Source organism: Choloepus didactylus, chromosome 25 (assembly GCF_015220235.1).
Source record: "Choloepus didactylus isolate mChoDid1 chromosome 25, mChoDid1.pri, whole genome shotgun sequence".
Classification (NCBI taxonomy): domain Eukaryota; kingdom Metazoa; phylum Chordata; class Mammalia; order Pilosa; family Megalonychidae; genus Choloepus; species Choloepus didactylus.
This window is the reverse complement of record NC_051331.1, coordinates 7,364,995-7,385,133: the sequence shown is the minus strand read 5'-3', so window position 1 is coordinate 7,385,133 and position 20,139 is coordinate 7,364,995. Positions and strand designations below refer to the sequence as shown.

Genomic DNA, 20,139 nt, shown 5'->3' with positions numbered 1-20,139 from the left:
GTTGGGGTGGGGGTGGGGATGGGTGTGGGGATGGGTGGGAGGGCGAGGGGAGGGACTTCCAGATGACCCCCAGGGAGCCAGGCTACGGAGAGACCCTCGTAAGTACAGACACCCCCCCAGGGAGACACATTCTCCTGGGTAGACCCCCCCAAACCCGAAACACCCCAAGGGAGACAGTCTCGCTGAGGTAATTCCCTATGCGAACAACCCCCCCCCCCAGGAACCCCCTCAGGGAGACACATTGCTACTGGGAGAAAATATCCAGGGGGAGATTCTCTCTAATCAAGAAATCTCCCCACACCCCCAAAATCATTCCTAATAGAGATGGTCTCTGGGAGGCGACGTCTCCCCCTCAAAAGTGTCCCCCCACCCCCCCTGCAAGAAGAAACACTTCCGTGGAGAAACATCCCCACAGTGACAATTCGCGTGCAGAGCCTGGGGAAGTTACCCTTTAAGGAGGGATCCCCTAAAAGCCATATTCTCTGTCTTGGTTGGAGAATTGTCCTCATCCAAGAGAACCCCACACCCTAAAGCTAGACAGTTTCACAGAGGGACATTTTCACCCAGGACACCTTTCAAACAGGGGAGGCCCCTGGGAAATGTTCCCATGGAGATGTGCCCATAGAAAAACATTTACACGTATATACCACCACAACCACCACCCCAGCCTCTCCCAAGCAGACCCTCCTCGTGGAACCCTGCAGCCCCTCCAGGGACCCCGTTTCTCGCCATCAGGATAAAGGAGTCAGGCCAGGCCAGGCCCACCGTATTTATAGGAGCGATTAGCTGGTAGTCGGGGGCGGGAGGGGGATGGCTGGAGCGATTTGCAACCTCCCCCCTCCTTGCCTTCTGCTCCTGCTGTTGAGTCCAAACCAACCATACTCCCCGGGGTTGCAGAAGGGAGCGTCCGAGTCCTCCTAGTCCAGGTCCGGGCATTGGAGGGCAGGGTGGGGAAGGGCTTCCAGGGGTCCCGGCCTCTAGCTGGCCCGGAACCCCTGAAGGGCGCAGTCCCTGGGCGGGAGCGACCCCTGCCGGTCGATCGGGGCGGCGGCGGGGTCCCCTTGCGCGTGTCGCTCGGGCGCTGGGGGAATCCCGTCTCCGACTCTTGTCATCCTCTGCGCCTTGGCCCGACTTATCTCTGTGTCTCTCTGTCTCTGCTGTCGCCGTATTTTCGTGGCCGTCTCGCTAAGTCTGTTCCTCGCGCCTCTGTCTGTCCAGGGCCAGGGCTCTGCGCGTGTCGCCCCAGCTTACGCCTGCGGCCTCGGGAGCTCTCCGTGGTGCTGATCCCGCGAGTTCCTGTCCGCGGTGCTGAAGTTCGAGGGCAGACGGGCGTTGATGGCAGGGGAGGGCAGGGGTGTAGAGGGTCTGGCGGGAGGGACAGCCCCGTGACTGGGCTGGCCGGATCCACAAGCACCCCAGACCACCCCAAGATGAACCCGGGAAAGCCAAGTTCCATCAGGTCTTGATTGTTGAGGCCTCCAGTACGTTGCTGGGAGCCCACAAGGAGACTGGGAAAGAGCGTCCCCTATTCGTTCATTTTCTCAACACTTCACTGAGCACCTACCGTGCACGAGGTAGTGTTTTGGGCACTGGGAGTACGTCAGTGAGAGAGAGAGAGAAACCCTGTCCTACCCTGATGGGGGAGAGAGAGACTCGGAGTAGTGGTCAAAGCTCACAAAACCAGACATACACACCGTGCAAGTACAGGCACACACACACTCTGCAAACACAAACATGCAAACACAGACACAAGCGAACACACACAAACACATGTACATGCTCTGCAAACCTATATGCAGATACACATAAACATACTTTGCAAACTTACCCACAGACATACATACAAACCCATACTCAGCAAAAACAGACACACAAACACATATTCACACACTTTGAAAACACATGTCAACAATCACAGGTGCACACAATCTGCAAACACACACAAACACATGTAAAAATGCATATACAGCAGACACACACAAGCATATATACAAGCTGTGCAAATACACACTCAGCCAAGGCAGACATGCACAAAAACTTACACAACTACATATACACAAAAAAAACTCACACTCTGCAAAAACACACACAAGCACATGCATTCAAACATATGGAGCAAACACAGACACACAGAGAATACAGACACATGCATGCAAGGTGCACACACACACTCAAACAACACATACACACACATAGAAACACTCAACAAACAAATACACACAAAGTTCCAGAACCAAGAGATGTCCAGCTACACAGAGAAATCCTCACTCAATGCACAGCTACATATTCACAACACATAGACACACATACACACACACACACACACACACACACACACACAGCAGGCCTGTGTTTCTTGCCTGAATCCCCCCATTAGAATGTCAGCTCTATGAAGGTTGAGATTTTCATGTGTTATTCACTGTTGCATCCCCAGAGCCTTGCACACAGTAGGTGCTCAATTAACGGTTGTTCAGTTAATGGGAGAATTGAGAGAATGTACCCAAGGAACACAGAGTCACAGAAACTGCAGAATTCAAACACACACACACACATACTCATGTTTTTTACCCATAGACTAGCCCTCCTTGTTCAGGCATGGTCAACATTTATGATTAACCCACTTACCCACAACCTTTCCATACATACATTCCCCCACAAACGATTCTGAACACACCCCCATCACAGATTACACACAAACACCAACCAAGAGACACACATAACATATTCTCAGCCAACAAACTCACACACACACACTCAACACATACACACAGCCACACAACCAAGAGACACAGGAATGCACAAAACACACACACACACACACACACACACACATACACACTCTGCACATATAGATATGGAGCTTAGGCCCTAAACTCAGCATAAGGGCATAGCTATACATACACGCTCCCCTCTGGTCCAGGGGGCCCTGGGGGTGCGGGATGAGGGGGTGGGGAGCTGGGAAGTCCCGCCCCACACCAAACCACGCCCCTTTCGGCTGCAGCTGTTTCCTGGACTTGACCGCGAGGCCTCTCAGCAGCGCCCTAGATCCCCCTACGGCTAAGAGGTGAGGGGCAGCCTGGGGTGGGAGGAAGAGGGGGTGACTGCCTTGTCTCCATAGCCCCCAGATTTCCCCGTCCCCGGGGCTTTTTGGACCCCGGTGGAGGAACCCGAGCCCTGCTAACTGCCAAACTTGCCCCCCCTCCAAAAGGGCCCAGCCCTGGGTGGCAGTCCCTAAGCCGATTGTGGGCTGAGAGAAGGTGACCATGAGAAGGACCAGGGGGAGCGAGAGTGAGGGAGGGGGCTGGGCAGAGGTGAGGAGTGATTACTGGCAGGAGAGTGGGGTTGGAAAAGCTGAGGGGGTACCCCTGATTTTGAAGAGGGAGAGGGACGCTTGAGGTCCAAGAGGGTGGGAAATCCCGCTGGTCTAAGCAGGGAGGGGGTGAGTGCTTGGACTGAAGGGAAGGGGAGACAGGGGTCTGATAGGGTAGGGCATTCCTGGGTCAGAGGCCTGCCCCTGGGGCCCTCTGGGATTTGGATGCCCCTGGCTACTGCTCAGCCTTCTGACCAACTGCCCACCCTCCACTCTGCTGGGCATTGCCTGAGGGTGTGCATTGGGAGGGTGCCATCCTGAGATCCCAGAAAGGGGTGCCAAGCTTCACTCCCACCCCAGCTGGCTCTTATCTCAGGTGGACATGGGCTGCAGAGGCCTCCCCTGGGCCCTGCGACTCACCCTGGCATGGACCCTGCTGGGGGCCTGTGGAGGGAGCCGCCCACTCCAAGCTCAACACCAGGGACACCATGGGCTGATGGCCCACCTGGGCACAGATAGGAGATACCTGGCAGGTAAGCACCCTAGACCCTGCCTAACCCCCAACCCCCAGGAATCCCCACCTGACCATGACAATTTCAGAATTTTCTTATGGGAGGGACTCAGGGTGGGCAGCAAGGGTTTGTGCTGAAGAGTGGTGGTTAAGGGCACAGACAGCAGCCAGGCTCCCTGGGTCCAAATCCCAGCTCTGCCACTTCCTAGCTGTGTGACCCCGGGGAAGTCACTTAACCTCTCTGGGCCTCATGTAGCCCATTCAAAAAGGGGTGGGGGGATAGCAGACCTACCTCTCAAGGGTGTTGTGAAGATTAAACATCTAAGCACGTGTAACATTACCAGGCCCATGATAAATAGCTACTGCTATTATAACTTGGAGGTGCATTTGCAAATCAAGGGAAGTGTCTTTACTTAAGTTTTCTGTTTGGAAGAACTGAAGTAGATTGGGGTGTCCCCTGCTCAGGGGACCCCCAGGCCCCGGTTCCCCGCCCTAACTTCAGGATCCAAGATCCCTGCTCACAGGCCTCCTCTTTGCCAGGACCCTGTTGTCCCTCGGAGATGGGACCCGGAACCGCTCCAGAGCGCTGTGGGGCACCGAGCTCGGAGTGAGTACAGCACACCCCGCGTTTCCTCGTATTTTTTGTCCTAGCTGCTCCCGCCAGGGGTCAAAAGCCCCCCTGGACCCTGACCCATTCCGGCTTTCTCTCCCGGTGTCCAGATGCCAGTCCTTCTTGGGAAATCTCCACGATGCTCTCCGCAGTCGCTTCCGCCTGCTGCTACTGGGGGTCCGCCAGGCCCAGCCACTCTGCGCAGAGCTCTGCGAGGACTGGTAGGAAAAAAGGGCCGCGAGAGGCGGGGCCTAACGTTAGGGCGGGGCGTAGGGAGTGCCCTGCAGTTTGGCCAAGCGTTTGAAGGGGCGTGGCCTTAGGGAGGAGCAGAAAGGAATGGGGCCTATGGCTCCCCTGGCTTTTAAGATTGGGGCGTGGCCATCCTTAAAGCCTGCCTTTCTGGAGGCGTGGCCTTTTATAGGCCTGAATTTCTAAGGGGCGGGGCCTCTCCATTGCAGAGAGGTCAAAAAGTGGGGAATGTCACGGTCTGACTGGAACCGAAGGAGCTGGTGGAATAAAGCACGAGGCGGAATCTGAAGGGACGGGTTGTGCAGGAGAGGAGGGGCCTGGGCCTGAGGGCGGGGCATATGTGGGGCGGAGCCTTGAAGATCCGGCTGCAGGGCCTCGACCCACCTTCCCACCTTCTCGTGTCCAAATACCATTCCCAGGTTAGCCATCTGTGAGGCTGACGTCGCATGCGGCCCGACTTGGCTCCCGTTCCCAGCAAGGAGGGGCTGCGAACCTGGCTGCCGAACCTATGGGCAGGTGAGCGTGGGACAGGGAGCACGGGGAGTCTTCCCCCTCTCCAGGCCCTGCCCTAAACAGTCAGGACTGGCACTCCCAAGCTCCCTCCACCCCCACCCTTCCCTCTTGCGCAGCCAACCTCCATACCAGGATGCACCAGAGCCTCCCTAGCGCGCAGTGTCCGGAGTCACCCTCCCCAAGGCCACGTCCTCCCGGGAGGACACTGAGGCCAGAGATCTCGGCCCCTTCCCCCAGTACAAGTCCTGGGCTTTCTCCCCACTAGGCCAGGCCCCTCGGCCACGCCCTCAGGCCATCTGGACTCCGCCCACTCAGGCCCTAACTCCCTGCCTTTCTCCCAGACTTTCACCGACGGCGCGGACCTCTGCCGCTCTGTCCTGGGCCACGTCCCGTTGGTGGCAGACCCTGGCTCCCGTCACTGCCTCAATATCTCCGTCCCGGCGCTGCCGCGTCCCAGACCCGGGCGGCGGGCCCGGGAAGCCACCTCCTGGCGCTCCCGCCGACCTCGCCCATCCATCCTGGACGGGGCCAGCAGCGGGAGTGGCAGCGGCAGCGGCGGCGGCCCCTAGGTGGCGCCCGGCCTCCGGTGGGACACACGTCCCCTCGGCGCACCCCGCCCCCAAGACTCCCCGGAGCCCCACCCCCTCCCTCGCCGTCTCCGTGGTTCCGGAGCACTGTCCCTCCTCCCTGAGGCCCCGGAGACTCGCCCTCCGCGAGAAACAACCCGAAGCTGGCTCACTTTTCTCTCCCTGCCCAGAATAAAGTCGCTAGCTAGAGCTCCTGGTTTGGCTGCTTCTCGTGGAAATAAGTGGGAAGGTCCGCTGACGAGAAGTGATAGATGTCTCACTTCTAATCTCGGGTCCTAGAGTTAGGGGCTGATTCATACTCGAGTGTAAATGACTATCGCCTGTACCCTGGAGACTTTGTTATAACTGGTAATGCCAGGGGTCAGAAATGGGGGGAGAGGGGGCGCTTGGAAGGCGCAGGAGCAAAATCTTTTTAAGTTCCATTCAATACAGCAACACATGGATGCGCTTGTGTCCTGGGCCCTGTGCTGAGCTTAAGCAGAGAAGTTCCACACTGGGAGAGGAGCAGGCAGGCTTCTTTCAGTTGCTTGAGAAGAACTCAGCTCAAAGGGCCTTTGGCCAAAATAGTGAATAAAATAAGCCTGAGTCCATACATTCTGCATGCTTTTTCTTTTTTAACTAACAAAAAAAAAAGTTAAAAAAAGAAATCCTAAGGATGGCTTCAGGAATGGCCATATCTAGGTGCTTAAATGAGGTTAGGAATCTACAGCTTTTCCTTGGCTGCCTCCTGGGACAGGATCTTCTCACAGTAGCAAAGATGGATCAGCAACTCCTTGATGTCAGTGGTTAAAGTGTGCCCAGTTCTCTGCAAAACCAGTGGAAGTTCCAGGGCTGGAGCTCATTTATCCAGTTTGGTCATGAGCCTATGGCTGAACTAATTACTGAGGCCAGGGGCATCCCATAGGGTCAGTTCCATCTGAACTACATGGCCTGAAATGGGAGATGGGTGGTCTCCCCCCAAAGAAAGTGAGGTGCTGGAATTAGAAGCAGAAGAGGTTATGGGCATGGGGACAAGATGTGTGAACTGCGAACTGATGGTTATGATCCTGAGTTGGCAGTGTGTCCACCTGAGTTCACAACCCAGTTCTACCACTTATGCCGCAACTTTAGGCGCGTTGTCCAGCTTTTCTGAGCTTTGGTTTCCTTATCTGCAAAGGGGTATGTGTGTATACATGTGTGTGTGTTTTAGTTTCCTAGGCTGCCGAAGCAAATACCATGAAACGGGTTGGGTTACACAATGGGAAATTATTTGTTCATGGTTTGAGGCTTGGAAAAAGTTCAAACCAAAGTGTCATTGAGGCGATGCTTTCTTCCCAAAGACTGGCTTTACTGGGCTGGCTGGTGGTGATCCTTGGTCCTTAGCTTGTCACATAGCAAGGGACCTGGTGGCACCTCCTGATCTCTTCCTTCTCTTCCAGGTTCTGTTAATATTCTGTGTCCTGTTCCCACGGGCTCTCTCGCTCTCTCTGTCTGAATTTCACTCTGCTTATAAAGGACTCCGGTCAGAGGATTAAGACCCATTCTGACTGGGCTGGATCACACCTTAACTGAAGTCACCTCATCAAAAGTTGCTACTTGCAATGCATTCACACCCACAGGAATGGCTTAGATTTAAGAACAGGTTTTTCTGGGGATACATACAGCTTCAAATCACCACAGGGGGGTAATAATTGCTCTCCTTAGAGAACTGTTGGGGAGGCTTAAATGAGTTAATGCAAGTTGTTCTGCTCGCTCATTCCTGGGTAACAAATGACTCCAAACTCAGCAAGGTGAAACAACAACCAGTGTCTTTTGCAGTTCTCGGGTTTGACTGGGTTCAGCTGGGTGGCTCTTGTTCAAGGTCTCACGCAATTACAGGAAGTAGCTGGGGCTGCGGGCACCCGGGAGGTCTCCTCACTCACCTACCTGGCAGTGATGCCACCTGTCGCCTTGAACCTCAGCTGGAGCTGTCGGCCGCGACAGCTGCACGAGGCTTCTCCTCATGGCTTGGGCTTTCTCACAGCACGGGGGCTGGGTGCCCAGGGCAGGTGGCAGAAGTTCTCTTGCCTTTGATGTCCTACCCTTGTAAGCCAGGCAGTGCCATTTATGTTGCTTTCTCTTCGTTAAACTTGAGTTGTTGAAGCCAGTCAGTTTATACTCGAGGGAAGAAGACACCAGAGTCCACCTAAGGAGAGCAACGTCAGGCCTAGGGCTTAGAAAAATCCTGGGAAAGTGCCTGGCACATAGTTAACAATCAATAGATGTCACGCTCATTTATGATTGTCGTGACTGTGTTATTCGGATGAGGATACACAGGCATTCAAGGAAGGCTCCAAGGAGAGAGATGTGAGCCTTTGAAGGCTCTCCACGCGGGTAGCTGAAGGCCATTCAGGAACCAAGTGTGGGAGATGGTGGCAGGAGGCCTTGAATGCCAGGTAAGGCATTTGGCCTTGAATGCCAGGTAAGAGGAGATGCCCAAGGGAAGGTTAAAGCCAGGGAAGGTCTAACAGGCTCACGCCCTTGCTGGTAGCTTGGAGGACAGACTGGGGGAGGGGAGGCTGGAGGCAGCAGAGAGGCTGCCAGGACAGGGCCCAGAGTGGGCAGAGGGCCACAGAGAGAGAGAGATCCAGAAGGAAAACCCACAGGGCTGTACTGAGGAGGGCAGGAGGGATCATCTGAAAGCCCTCAAGAAGCAGGGGTTGACTTCACATTGAGTGGAATAAGCCAGACACAGAAGAACAAATGCTGGATGATCTAGTTTCTATGAAATACCTAAGATGTGTGAATTCATTGAGAAGGAAAGGAGACTGCAGGGTACCAGGGATGGGGGCGGGAAGTGAATGCTTAATCGGCACAGAAATACCATGCGGGACGATGGAAGTCTGGGTTGGATGGTGGTGATGGTTGCACAATATTGAGAATGTAAATAAACACCACGGAATTGTATATTTGGAAGTGTTTAAAATGGGATATGTTATGTTGTAGAGACTACCGACCACAATAAAATACTTTTTAAAACCACCTCCCCTGCCTTGTAAAAAGATTCAGGGGTTGTTAACCTCATTTTAAATGAGACCCTGGGGATCTTCAGCAGGTTCGATATGGGGGTCCCAGACTCTGCATTTCTAAAATATTTCCAGAGGGGGCCAAGGCTGCTCACCACCCCAAGGTGCCAATTCTTGACTATTTACTCAAGAAATTCCATTCCCCTCACCAGTGACTGGTTCAGGCATGGGCATATACCCTCCTCCCAACCAAGAAGTTACCGGAAGGCCACTGATAGAACGAGGCTCTTGGAGATCGGGATGTGATGTCTGGAGCTGTGGCAGCCATCATGGCACCACGAGAGACAAAGCCACCAAAGTTGGCAAAATGGAAGATGGTTTTAAAATGGGGTCTTTGATGATGTTCTTGAGCCACCTGACTTCCAAACTTCTGTCCTGTTGTTGGCAAGACTGTGGGGGAAACAAGGACTCACCTACGTCGCTGGTGGAAGTGCCATATGGTACAACCTCCACAGAGGAGGAAGTTGGTAACATCTCTCCAAATTACAAACAGACCCTCTGATCCAAGCAAGTCCACTTCTGGGAATTTGTCCTACTGACAAATCTGTGCAGGAGAAATGACAATGCTCTGGACGTTCCCTGCTATGTCATGTGTTACAGCAAGCTTGGCAGCAACCCAACACCCATCGAAAGGAGTTAAATAAACTACAGAATTGCCATGCAACGGAGGATGCTGTGGCTGTAAAGGGAAAGAGGAAGGTTGCTTAGTCACCCATTTGGAGTTACCTCCAAGATTTATTTGGTGAAAACAGCGATGTGCACAATTTGGAGTATAGTTTGTTATCATTTACGTAAACAAAACAAAACAGGAAGTGTGTTTTTGTCTATAACATGCCACAGTATCTCTGGAAGGACTCAGAAAGCACTGATAAGCCCATCAGTGAACTAGGGGCAGGGTGAGAGGGAGACTTCTCCATGTGCTCCTTTGTAATTTTTAATCATTTCATTAAAAAAATAAAATAAAATCAATCAGCCAGTTGGTCTTTTGTAGTAAACCATTAATCCCTTCTTATTTCCTTCTGTGCATATGTTTCAGATTGTGTGTGTGTGTGTGTTTACCATGGGCCTAAAATGTAACACCCTAAATCTATAACAATCTCACTTGGCTTGATACCAACGTAACTTCAGTAGCATATCCCTCTGTCCCCCCACTTTTGTTGTTCTCGTCACAAATTACATCCTTAAACACTGTGCCCAAAACCATCCATTTATTACTTTCATGCATTTGCCTTTTAGACCCTGTAAGACATAAAAAGTAGTTACACAGCAAAAATAAAATAGTTCTGGCATTTATATTTACCCATGTCATTGCCTTTACTGGAGATTTTTATTTCTTCATGAAGCTTCAATCTACTGTCTACAGTCCTTTCCTTTCAACCTGCAGAATTTCCTTCATCATTTCTTATAGGGCTCGTCTAGTGGTGACAAAAACTCTCAGCTTTTGTTCATCTGGGAGTGTCTCAATCTCTCCCTCATTTTTGAAAGATATTTTTGCTGGATAGAGAATTCTTGGTTGGCAATTCCTTTCAGGACTTTAAATATGTCATCCCACTGCCATCTTGCCTCCATGGTTTCTGATGAGACACTGGCACTTAATCTTATTAGGCTCCCCTGTACAAGGCATGTGTCTCTCTTGTCGCTTTCAGGATTCTTGTCGCTTATCACTGACAGTTTGATGACGTGTCTCAGTGTGGGTCTGAGTTGGTCCTGTTTGCAGTTTGTTGGGCTTCTTGGATGCATGTTTTCATGTCTTTTGTTAAATTTGGGAATTTTCAGCCATTATTTCTTTGAATCCTCTCTCTGCCCCTTTCTCTCTTCTCCTGGGACTCCCAAAATGTGTATATTGGTAAGCCAAGGCTCTGTTCACTTTTCTTCATTCTTTTCTCTTTCTGCTCCTCAGACTAATTAATTTCAATTGTCTTATCCCCAAATTCACTGATTCGTTCTTTTCTGCCAGCTGCAACCTGCTATTGAACCTCTCTAGGGAATTTTTATTGTGGTCTTCAGCTCCGTTTGGTTCCTTTTGATGACTTCTCTTTATTGAAATTCTCATTTTGTTTCTATCATTTTCCTGATTTCCTCTAGTTTTTTGTGCATGTTTTCTTTCAGCTCTCTGAGCCTATGTTAAGACAGGCTTTTGGTTTATTTAAGTCTTTGTCTGGTGATGACTGTGGTTAGTAGTACAAATATAAGAATGTTCCTTCATGAATTCTAACAAATGTGTATCACTATTACAAGGTGCTAGTAATAGGGTGATACATGGGGGGGGGGAATACATCTAATGTAAACTACGGACTAAAGTTAACAGTAATATTTTAATATTCTTTCATCAGTTGTAACAGAGGTATCACAACAATGCAAAATGCCAACAATGGTGGGACGTATGGCAATGTTGTATTTTTTTACATGACTTTTATGTAAACCTACAACTTCTCGAATTAATAAAAAAATAACAAAAAACATTATGCTAAGCGAAAGAAACCAGACACAAAGTACTATGCATGGTATGATCCCGTTTATATAAAATGGAAATATATAAATAAATACAAAGAGCCATAATTAGATTAGTGTTATGCAGGGCTGGGGAAGATTAGGATTGTGAGGTGACTCCTAAGGGATATGGGGTTTTTCTTTTTGGAATAATGAAAATGTTCTAAAATTGATTGCGGTGATGACTGCACAGCACTGTGATTTTGCTAAAAGCCACTGATTGTATACTTTGTACGGGTTGTATGGCATGTGACTATATCTCAATAAAACTTTAAAAAAAGGTCTTTGGTATGTCCGATTCTGGGCTTCTTTATTGATGGATTCTGATGTTTTATCTCACTCCTCTGGGTGGGTCAGCTTTTCCCTTTTCTTTGTATGCCCTGTAGTCTTTTGCTGCACACTGGACATTTTTATATTATAATGTAACCTGGAATTCAGCTACTAAAGTGTTTCTTAACATTGTATCCAGCTGTTGTTACAACAGAGATTTCCTTGAATGCCAGGAGCTAACAAAAACACAGAGAGGAAAAGAAACAGGAAGGAAAAAAAAAAAACTCACTGTGCCAGTTTGGATGTATTATGGCTCCCAAAATGCCATTATCTTTGATGCAATCTTGTTGGGGCAGATGTATTAGTGCTGATTAGGTTGGAACCTATTGGTTGTTTCCACGGAGATGTGACTTAATCAACTGTGGGCAAGACCTTTGATTGGATAATTTCTATGGAGGTGTTACCCTGCCCATTCAGGGTGGGTTTGAATTAAATCACTGGAGCCATATAAAAGTGTTCACAGACAGAAGGAGGTGCTACAGCCAAGAGGGACACTTTGAAGAATGTACAGGAGCAAACAGAGAAGCTGCAGCTGAGACAGACATTGAAGACGCCGTTGAAGCTGACACAGACATTTTGGAGGACGCCATTTTAAAATGCAACGTGGGAGCAAGCAGACCCCAGCCATATGCCTTCCCAGCTAACAGAGGTTTTCTGGATACCATTGGCCATCCTCCAGTGAAGGTACCCAATTGTTGATGCCTTGCCTTGGACACTTTATGGCCTTGAGACTGTAACTGTGTAACCAAATAAACCCTCTTTATAAAAGCCAATCCATTTCTGGTGTTTTTGCAAAAAGGCAGCATTAGCAAACCAGAACACCCAACCTTCCCAGATTTTGCAGATTGTCCTATGTGAATGCTATCGTTCAGAGCTTAGCCAGGCTAACAACGAGCCTCAAGAACAGCCTGAGGTGAAAGCACGGGGTCCTCCTTTCTTTTCTGAGCATACTCTTGTCCTGGGCATGCACATGTGGCCTCAGGGATTCCTCTGTTTACAAGGACCTGTTTGTGAATGACCTCTTCCCCTAGGAAGCAGTCTTTCCCCTGGTACTCTTTTGTCCCAAGCAGCTGTGACTTGTTTCTCACACTGTTTTAGCTGCCCCATAAGTTGCTTCTACATGCAGGCACCCAGAGCCTGCAATGAGTGCCCTGATTTAGACTGTGTTGCTACAGATGGGCACAGACATATATGCACTCGGTGTCCCCTCCACAACGAGTATCAGCGACCCAAACTGGGAGCATGGGCTGGCTCTGCACCAAGCCAGGAAGAGGCTAGGAGAAGAAGGGCCAGCAATGTCACCACAAGGTTTTCCTACCACCATTAAGTTGCCATTTTCTTGATTCGGTGCTTGCCCAACTGTTTTCCAGAGCTGTGAGCCTTCTTTGCTGGTTGTTTTATTCTGTGGGAGATGGAACCCTGTGGCACCTCACTCCGCTATCTTCATGCCGTCACTCTGCCCATCCCGTTTAAGTTCCCCAAAGGCAAGATCTGGGTGCAGCCACAGAGCCTGTCTCCACCCAACCTCTGTCCCAAGTAGAACCTCTACAATTGGCTTTCCTTCAAGTGTTTTAATCACAAACTGGGGGTGGGGTGGGGGTGACGACAAACACACACACATGGGGAAAGGGGAGACAGCCTGGCTCCTTCCTAGAGGGTGGTGGCTGACTCCAGGCCTCGCTCGAGGAAGTATCGGTGGGGAAGACGGGGACGGGGGCCTTCACTGAGGAAATAGGATGTGATCCTCCCAGATCTCTCCTGATCTCCCATCGAGGAGTCCTCCCTGTTTGAGAGAGTACACAGTGCTGACCGCTTCCGGGGGGGGAGGCGGCCCTGCCACAACTCCTCCCTCTGTCCACCCAGCACCTTCCGAGCACCCACCATGTGACGTCTTCCGCCTCCTTCTCCAGGATGCTCTGGGCCGTGCTCCAACTGAACCGGACAAACTGGGGGAAGCCGAACACCGGCTCCACGTGCTTCTTCAACCATGCTTTTGTCTTGGGATCTGGGGGTGGGGGGAGTGGGCCAGTCACAGCCCCTGGCTGCACAGTGCTGTCCCAGCTCCTCGGGCTGGTGGCTGAGACCCCACCACCTCGTCTTGGGCCTCTTTCTGAGGACATTTGTGCAGGCAAGTCGCCTCTACTCTTCACTTGGCCAACAGTTGCTCCCCTTGCAGTTTAGGGAGACTACCTCCGAGAAATCCCCTGGCACTTGTGGATCGCCAGGTTCACGCCCCCTTCCCCCATGTAACCGTCAACTCGGTGGGGATGAAAAGGGGTTTAGTCCTCGTTTTTTCTTGCTGTCTGCTCGATCCTGGGAGCTCAAACCTGTACTCGCTGTGCTCAGTGAGCTCTGAATGTGTTGGGCCCATGCCACGTGTGGCTTGGATCTGGCCTATTTACTCGCCTTTCCAATCTCAGGCTGGCTATGTCACCCAATTGCCAGCCCCCTCCCTGGGCCTCAGAAAAGAGCCTGAGGGTCCTGGGAACCCAGCCCCCCATGCATCAGCTCCACTGCACAGATAAGACTGAGCCTCAGGGTGGGGAGAACACGGTGGGGCCGGGATTCAGGCTGTGGCAGCTGGGTCTGTGCCTGTACCCCCTCACCCCTGCCCCCTTCATAATGGACTGAAAGGCACCCCCCTTGGGCCTCAGGCACTCACTGGGGCTCCGGAGACAGCAAACCAGGACAGAGAGGGAGAGAGGGAAAGGAGTGCCATGGACAAGTGGCTGTCCCCGCGGCCCTGGGCTCCTCTGCTATGTAGTGGGGTGACCAGAACAACGTGGAAAATCTCGGAAAGCGCTCAGGCTGACCATCTGAGAGTTATCACCGCGGTTGCTGTCTGAGGCAGCTCCAGAGGCAGGTGGGACCCCCATCTGCTCACCACTGGGGTAGCCTGAGCCATAATCTGTGTCCAAGTCCTGCAGATTTTCCACAAACGGCCAGCTCTTCACCGCCTGGTCACGGGCCACCTGTGGGCAGGACGGGGCACTGGGGACCTCCCTCTCCCTCCTCTCCAGCAGCCACTGTCTGCCCCCTGCCCGGAAGTGTCTGTGTAGTGGGGGGGCTGGGAGCTAGTCCCAGGCCAGCGGGAGACTAACCTTGGCACAGATGCTGGCGGCGCTGACGACGGGGTACAGGGCATCTGCCTTGGCCTTGACCGTCACTTCCAAGCCAGGAAAGCGCTGCTGCAGCCGCTCCTGGTATGTCTCTGGCTGCCCGACGGTGTCCACGAACACCTGCCGGGATGACAGGCGTGCGTTCCTTCAGCAGACATCCAGACAAACAGGAGTGCCAATCATCCAGCCTCAGGGCCTTTGCACGTGCTCGTCCCACTGCCCAAAATGCTCTCCTCCCAGCTCATCCCCGGGCTGGACCTTTCTTATCTCTTCCTATCAGGGTTCTCAGCTCCAAGTCACCTCCCAAAGAGGGCTGCCCTGATCACATGGCATGATCTGTCTGCATACTTTCTGCACTTATTGAGCAACTGCTGCATGCCTGATGCTGTTCTAGCAGCCTGGCAGTGAATGCACCAAACAAAAATTCCTGTCCTTGTGGAGAACCAGGTACAGGAAACAGGATGTAATATCACAGGACAGCAGACAGCTAGAAGGCCTCTCCCAGGTGGTGACATGTGAATAAAGGCCTGAAGGAGGTGAGGGAACCAGCCAGCTGGAGCTCTGAGAAAGAGTGCTCTGGGCTGAGGAAACAGCCTGTGCAAAGGCCCTGAGGCTGGATCAGGTACACTGGAGAACAGGAGGGGGCTGTGGCTGGAGCAGAATGGTGAGGGATAAGGTCAGGGAGGTGATGGGGGAATGGCGTCTCTGCAGCTCTCGTTCTCTGCAATTACCTTTATTCATCTGTTTACCAGCTGACTGTCTCCCCTGACTAGGTCCTGAACCCCTGAATCTCTGCTCTAGTGCCCTGGGCCTCAGCCACCCCCTCAGGGAGGTGTCCTGCTGCTACCCTCCCAGCCTCAAGTACGTCCCTTGTTATTCCCTCTCCAAACAGCCCGTTCTCCACCTCAGGACACTCAGTGAGAGGTATTTCTCTCTGCTCACTTAATCCATACCTTCCCCACTCAACTGGGAGTTTTCCTGATTTAAATTTCTACTGGCATTAGGAAATGTTGAGATTTATCTTTCAAGGAGACGACTATGTCTGCCGGGTGGGGCTCAGACTTGAAGGGGAGTGAGGCTGGAGGTGGAGGGGCCCTGGGCTAATACAGAGGGGCTAAGGACAGGTGGGCAGAGTTGGGATCTGTTCTGGACACCAAGCATTTAGGGTAGGAAGATAGACTCCATGGGAGGGTGGGGAGCTGGGTGCTCCAAGCTGGGCCTCAGAGAATCCCACAAGGTAGGGGTTCAACAGCAGCAAACATTCACACATCCTGGAGGCACTGGCAATGCATCTGATGCAAAATCTGCCCATTGCATCTTTCTGCCCCTATTTTATGCTGAGGTGGGGACAAGTTAGATTCACCTGGGTAATGTTCACACCCTGGTCCAACGCGTACTGCACAAGCCCAGTGGCTGCATCATGGGACAGGGAGTTCAGGTTGTACTTGACCCTGAGGAAGAGGACAGAGCTGAATTAACCCCTCGGCCACCCTCAGGGTGCTGGCTGTCCCTCCAATCCCGCCCCTCCCAGGGGACCCCTCACCGCCCGAGCATGCTGGCAGAGATGAGGTTTGGAGACAGCACATCCAGTGCCCAGCCCACAAAGTCCCCGTCCTCCTCTATTTTCGCAAAGAGCCTGTCCCGCTCGCTCTCCGACAGGGTCTTTGAGTCTGGGAGGAGGGTTGGGAGAGAAGCGGGGGGTGGCTGGTTCTCCCGGTTCCCTCCCCCCTCCTCTTACTCCAGTTCCCACCTGCCCAGGGACCCCCCTCCCCCACCACCCCAGGCTCACCTGCCACTTTCAGGGCCTCCAGATCGGCCAGACGGGACAGGGGACAGTAACAGATGGCGTAGACCATGGGGCCTGGGGAGGAAGAATGTCAGATTTCCGGGCGGGGGTGGCCCTCGAACCCAAGAAAGCACCCACCCATCCCTGCTCCGTCAGCGCTCTTTCCACCCACCGGCGCAATGCCATGGCCGCCATCGCCATCATCACACCCCCCTCCCGGGTCCGGGGCGACCTGCACCCCGTTATCGCGCCCCTGCCCCAGCCCGGGGGCGCACCGAGCACTGGGCCCCGGCCCGCTTCATCCACGCCCAGGACGCAGGGCTCCTTGCGGCACACCGCGGGCACCGGCGAGCTCAGGCGGCAGCGGCCCGTATTGTTTCTCTCCAGCTCGCTGAGATCCATGCTGCCGCCGCCGCCTGCAGCCACAGGAAGAGAGGCCGCGGGCGCGAGTCTCCGCGCGCTTCCTGCGCGGGCCTCGCTCCCGACCAATCGGCGCGCAGGACCCGCCCCTGACGCTCCCACCGCCACCGCCGACGTCCGCGCAGTCGGCGCCGACGCCGCAGCCGCTGCCGCGTGGCTTCCTGGGAATTGTAGTTCCCGAGGCCGACCGCCGAGCGCTTGGGTTGACGCACCGGTTGGGCGGGGCCGCTTTCCAAGCTGCGCCCGGGGGACTCCGAAGCCCCGCCTGCGGGGTCTAGTAGGAGGAGAGGGAAACGTAGGGGAAACTGAGGCAGACGCATGAAGGACCCGGCCCTGTCGGAGCCTAAAAGACCAAATACCACTATGCCTCCAGAACATGGGACCCTCCACATCACCGCCCCTCCAAAGACCACGCCTCTGGACTAAATATCCCCGCCCCTACCTGGGCTCAGGCCTTCGGAATTGCGGTCCCCACGCTCCCTCTCTCAGCCGCTCACTCGGAATCGGGACCCTCCCCCACAGTCCCTGCCCACAACCCTCTGTCTGAATCGGGCTAAGCCTCCTGGGCCCCCGAATCGGTATCCTAGACCCCAATCGCCAACTCTGAGTCAAGATATACACCCGTCCACTGCAGGCACTTAACCCCAATTCGGGGATCATGTCCCCATCACCCCCCGCGTTTCAGCTGGGATCAGATCCTCGGCTTCTGGACTACATCCCCTCACCAGGCTCACGCCCCTGACTCACGGTCCCAGTTCCTCCGTCCCCCACCCCCACCCCACTGCCTTTCTTCCTTTCTCCCCAAGTGTCAGTGGGGCTCACGCCTTCTAACTGTAGATCCCCAGCCCCTACCAGGATTGCGTTCCTGACGCAAGCCTCCTTCCTTGGTTTCTCCCCACCCCACCCCTGGATTTGACAGCCCCGGCCCCGCCCCCTCCACGCCCGTCTCTCACCCGGGCTCAGGGCCTCTCGTGGCACTGCTCCGGAGGGCAGGATGGACAGTCCCGTTGCCGGCAAGGCCGCACCTGCACCAGGTTCTCTCGGTCCATGAACACCAGGTCCGGGGCCGTGCCCAGCACCTCGCGGCTGCGCTCCTGCTTCCCCAGGTCGCAGGCACAGCGCCACTTTCCCCACGGGCTCAGGATCGAGTCCAAGTCTGGGGGGAAGGGCCGAGAAGAAGACCCAGGTGTGTGTGTGTACGGTGGTGGTGGTGGGGGTGACACTTACCTGCCTCTACCCTTCTCTAGGAAGGGAGTTGGATAAAAATACTAACAAATAACCCCAGCTCATAATCTGTTCCTTGGGCTCTGCCTCTGACCAGGGACCCTGCCATCACGTCCTCTTACTTCATCTTCCCAGCGATCCTGATGGAGAGGGACGGCCTTTAGTCCCCGGTGGGGAAACTGAGACCTACAGGGAGCCAGCCACCCTTCTGAGCTCACCCATCTGCTGAGCGGCCCGGGGTGGGGCTGCAAATTGTCACTTCCCACCTGTGCCAGCCTGCCTCGTTGGGAGTGTGATTCAAGACCCTGAGTGCTTGCCATTGAGACACCTGTCCAGAGGTCACCCATGCCACCAGACTGTGAGATGGCAAAGTAAATGACATAATCAAATGACATGATGAAGGTACTTAAAGCCCCTGGCGCTGTTCTAGCACATCGAACAGAAACAATTATTATGATCCTTTTAAAGCAGCTACCACTTATTAAGAATTCACCAGTTAATTACCCCTACTGCCGGCTCACAGGGCCTTGACACCCCGTTCCCTACCATCTTTTCCTCTCCAGGTCCCTGACACCTTGGCCCCTTTCCATTTCCGGGCCCCTTTCGGGCCTTCTGGCTTTTGCATTTGTGGATCTCTCTCCCTGGCACACTCTTTCCCCTGCATCTTTGCATTTTGGGCCTTGGCTTGGCATTGGTTCTCTATCTCCTCCAGCCGGGCCTTCTCTGACTTCCCAAGTTGACCTCCAGCTGCTTTCTCTCTTCCCGCTCTCCTTGCACCTACCCAAAACTCCACGAATAAGTCTGAGTTTATTGGTGGCCCACGCCTCCTCTACAGCTGTGAGCTGCTTAAAAAGCGGCCTCCTTCCCACTTTACAGATGGGAAAACCGAGCCTCCGAGAAAAGTAACCAGCCCAATCCGACGCAACCAGTGAGGAACAGGGTCGGCATCAGCAATCTTGGGGGACGCAGGGGAGCAGGGGCCACCTTTCCGCTCCATCACCCCGGCCGCCCTGCGGTTACCTTCCTCCAGCTGCTGCTGCCGCTGCTGCTCCCAGATGTCACCTTCGCCCTGCTCGCCAAAGTACTGGTAGTCGGGGGACACCTTGGCGGGGGTCGCCAGCAGCAGGAGCGTCAGAGGCAGCGGCAGCGGCAGCAGCAGCAGCGCCGCGGGGCTCCCGGCCATGCCGGACTCCAACCGCCCGCGGCGTGCTGGGGTCGCGGGAGCCACGTACAGGGGCAGCGCCACACCCGCGCGCCCGCGCAGTGGTCGGGCCCTGCGGCTGCGCGTCTCCCCCCGCCGCCCGCGGGCGCGTGGACCCGGCCGCTCCGCTCGTTCTCGCCAATCCTCCCCCCCCAGGTGGCGCAGTGGACGCGGCCGCTCTGCTCATCCTCACCCCCCGCGCGCGCCATGGTTCCGGCCGCGCATAAAAGGCCCCGCGGCCCTGGGCGCACTGCGCGCTGAGAATCGCGAGGCCGCGCGTCTGCTCCGTCCGTGCGTCCCGCCCGCGTCCACGCAGGTACCGCCATCCTGGGGGCGCCGGGCCGGGGAGGGAGCCCCTTGCGAGGCGCTCTGGCCCTAGCCGCAGCCCCTCGCTGGCCGCCCTTTGTTTCCCGCCCCTGTCCCCCACCCCGCCTTTGTCCTGGCGGGGAAACCGAGGCTGCATGGCCAGGCTCCCTGCTCCCTGCTCGCGGGGGCCCTCGCCATCTCCTCCAGGCCCTGGGTGGGAGTGGGGCTGCGCCATCGCGCTCCGGATCCCGGCGGCAGGGGCCAGGCCGCACGTGCTGCGGACGAGGGGGCCGGGTCCCCGGCAGCCTCAGGGACGCGCAGTCCCCGGGGGCCGGGGCGGGAGGGGGTCGCCGCTGCTGCCTGCGCCGCCCTGGCTGGGTTCGGCGGCCCGCGCGCAGGGTGACCTTGGGAAAGGAGGACAGAGGGGACTCCGGAGGGC

At 54.5% G+C, this 20,139-nt stretch overlaps 3 protein-coding genes across 4 annotated transcripts; 1 reads left to right on the top strand and 2 right to left on the bottom strand.

The window, feature by feature from the left end:
- Positions 1-1,357: 1,357 nt before the first annotated feature.
- On the top strand, positions 1,358-5,861 carry RTBDN (retbindin). 2 transcript variants are annotated; one of them, XM_037818527.1, is made up of 7 exons: positions 1,358-1,574; positions 3,002-3,064; positions 3,687-3,843; positions 4,362-4,428; positions 4,542-4,652; positions 5,100-5,196; positions 5,535-5,861. In XM_037818527.1, exons 3-7 carry the CDS (start codon positions 3,693-3,695, stop codon positions 5,760-5,762), a joined length of 654 nt encoding a protein of 217 aa, XP_037674455.1. In that variant the 5' UTR covers positions 1,358-1,574; positions 3,002-3,064; positions 3,687-3,692; the 3' UTR covers positions 5,763-5,861. The 2 variants fall into 2 exon arrangements, with proteins under 2 accessions (XP_037674455.1, XP_037674456.1); XM_037818528.1 differs by having other exon boundaries at positions 1,462-1,481.
- Positions 5,862-13,200: 7,339 nt separating this feature from the next.
- On the bottom strand, positions 13,201-16,991 carry RNASEH2A (ribonuclease H2 subunit A). Its single transcript, XM_037818187.1, has 8 exons — positions 16,825-16,991; positions 16,553-16,624; positions 16,307-16,433; positions 16,127-16,214; positions 14,746-14,883; positions 14,529-14,616; positions 13,526-13,649; positions 13,201-13,427 (listed from the first exon to the last, which is right to left on the bottom strand). The coding sequence occupies exons 1-8, from the start codon at positions 16,949-16,951 to the stop codon at positions 13,295-13,297; spliced, it is 897 nt and encodes a 298-aa protein (XP_037674115.1). The 5' UTR covers positions 16,952-16,991; the 3' UTR covers positions 13,201-13,294.
- Positions 16,992-17,025: 34 nt separating this feature from the next.
- On the bottom strand, positions 17,026-19,504 carry LOC119520389 (thrombospondin type-1 domain-containing protein 8-like). Its single transcript, XM_037818188.1, has 3 exons — positions 19,214-19,504; positions 17,923-18,125; positions 17,026-17,243 (listed from the first exon to the last, which is right to left on the bottom strand). The coding sequence occupies exons 1-2, from the start codon at positions 19,374-19,376 to the stop codon at positions 17,929-17,931; spliced, it is 360 nt and encodes a 119-aa protein (XP_037674116.1). The 5' UTR covers positions 19,377-19,504; the 3' UTR covers positions 17,026-17,243; positions 17,923-17,928.
- Between the last annotated feature and the right edge of the window lie 635 nt (positions 19,505-20,139).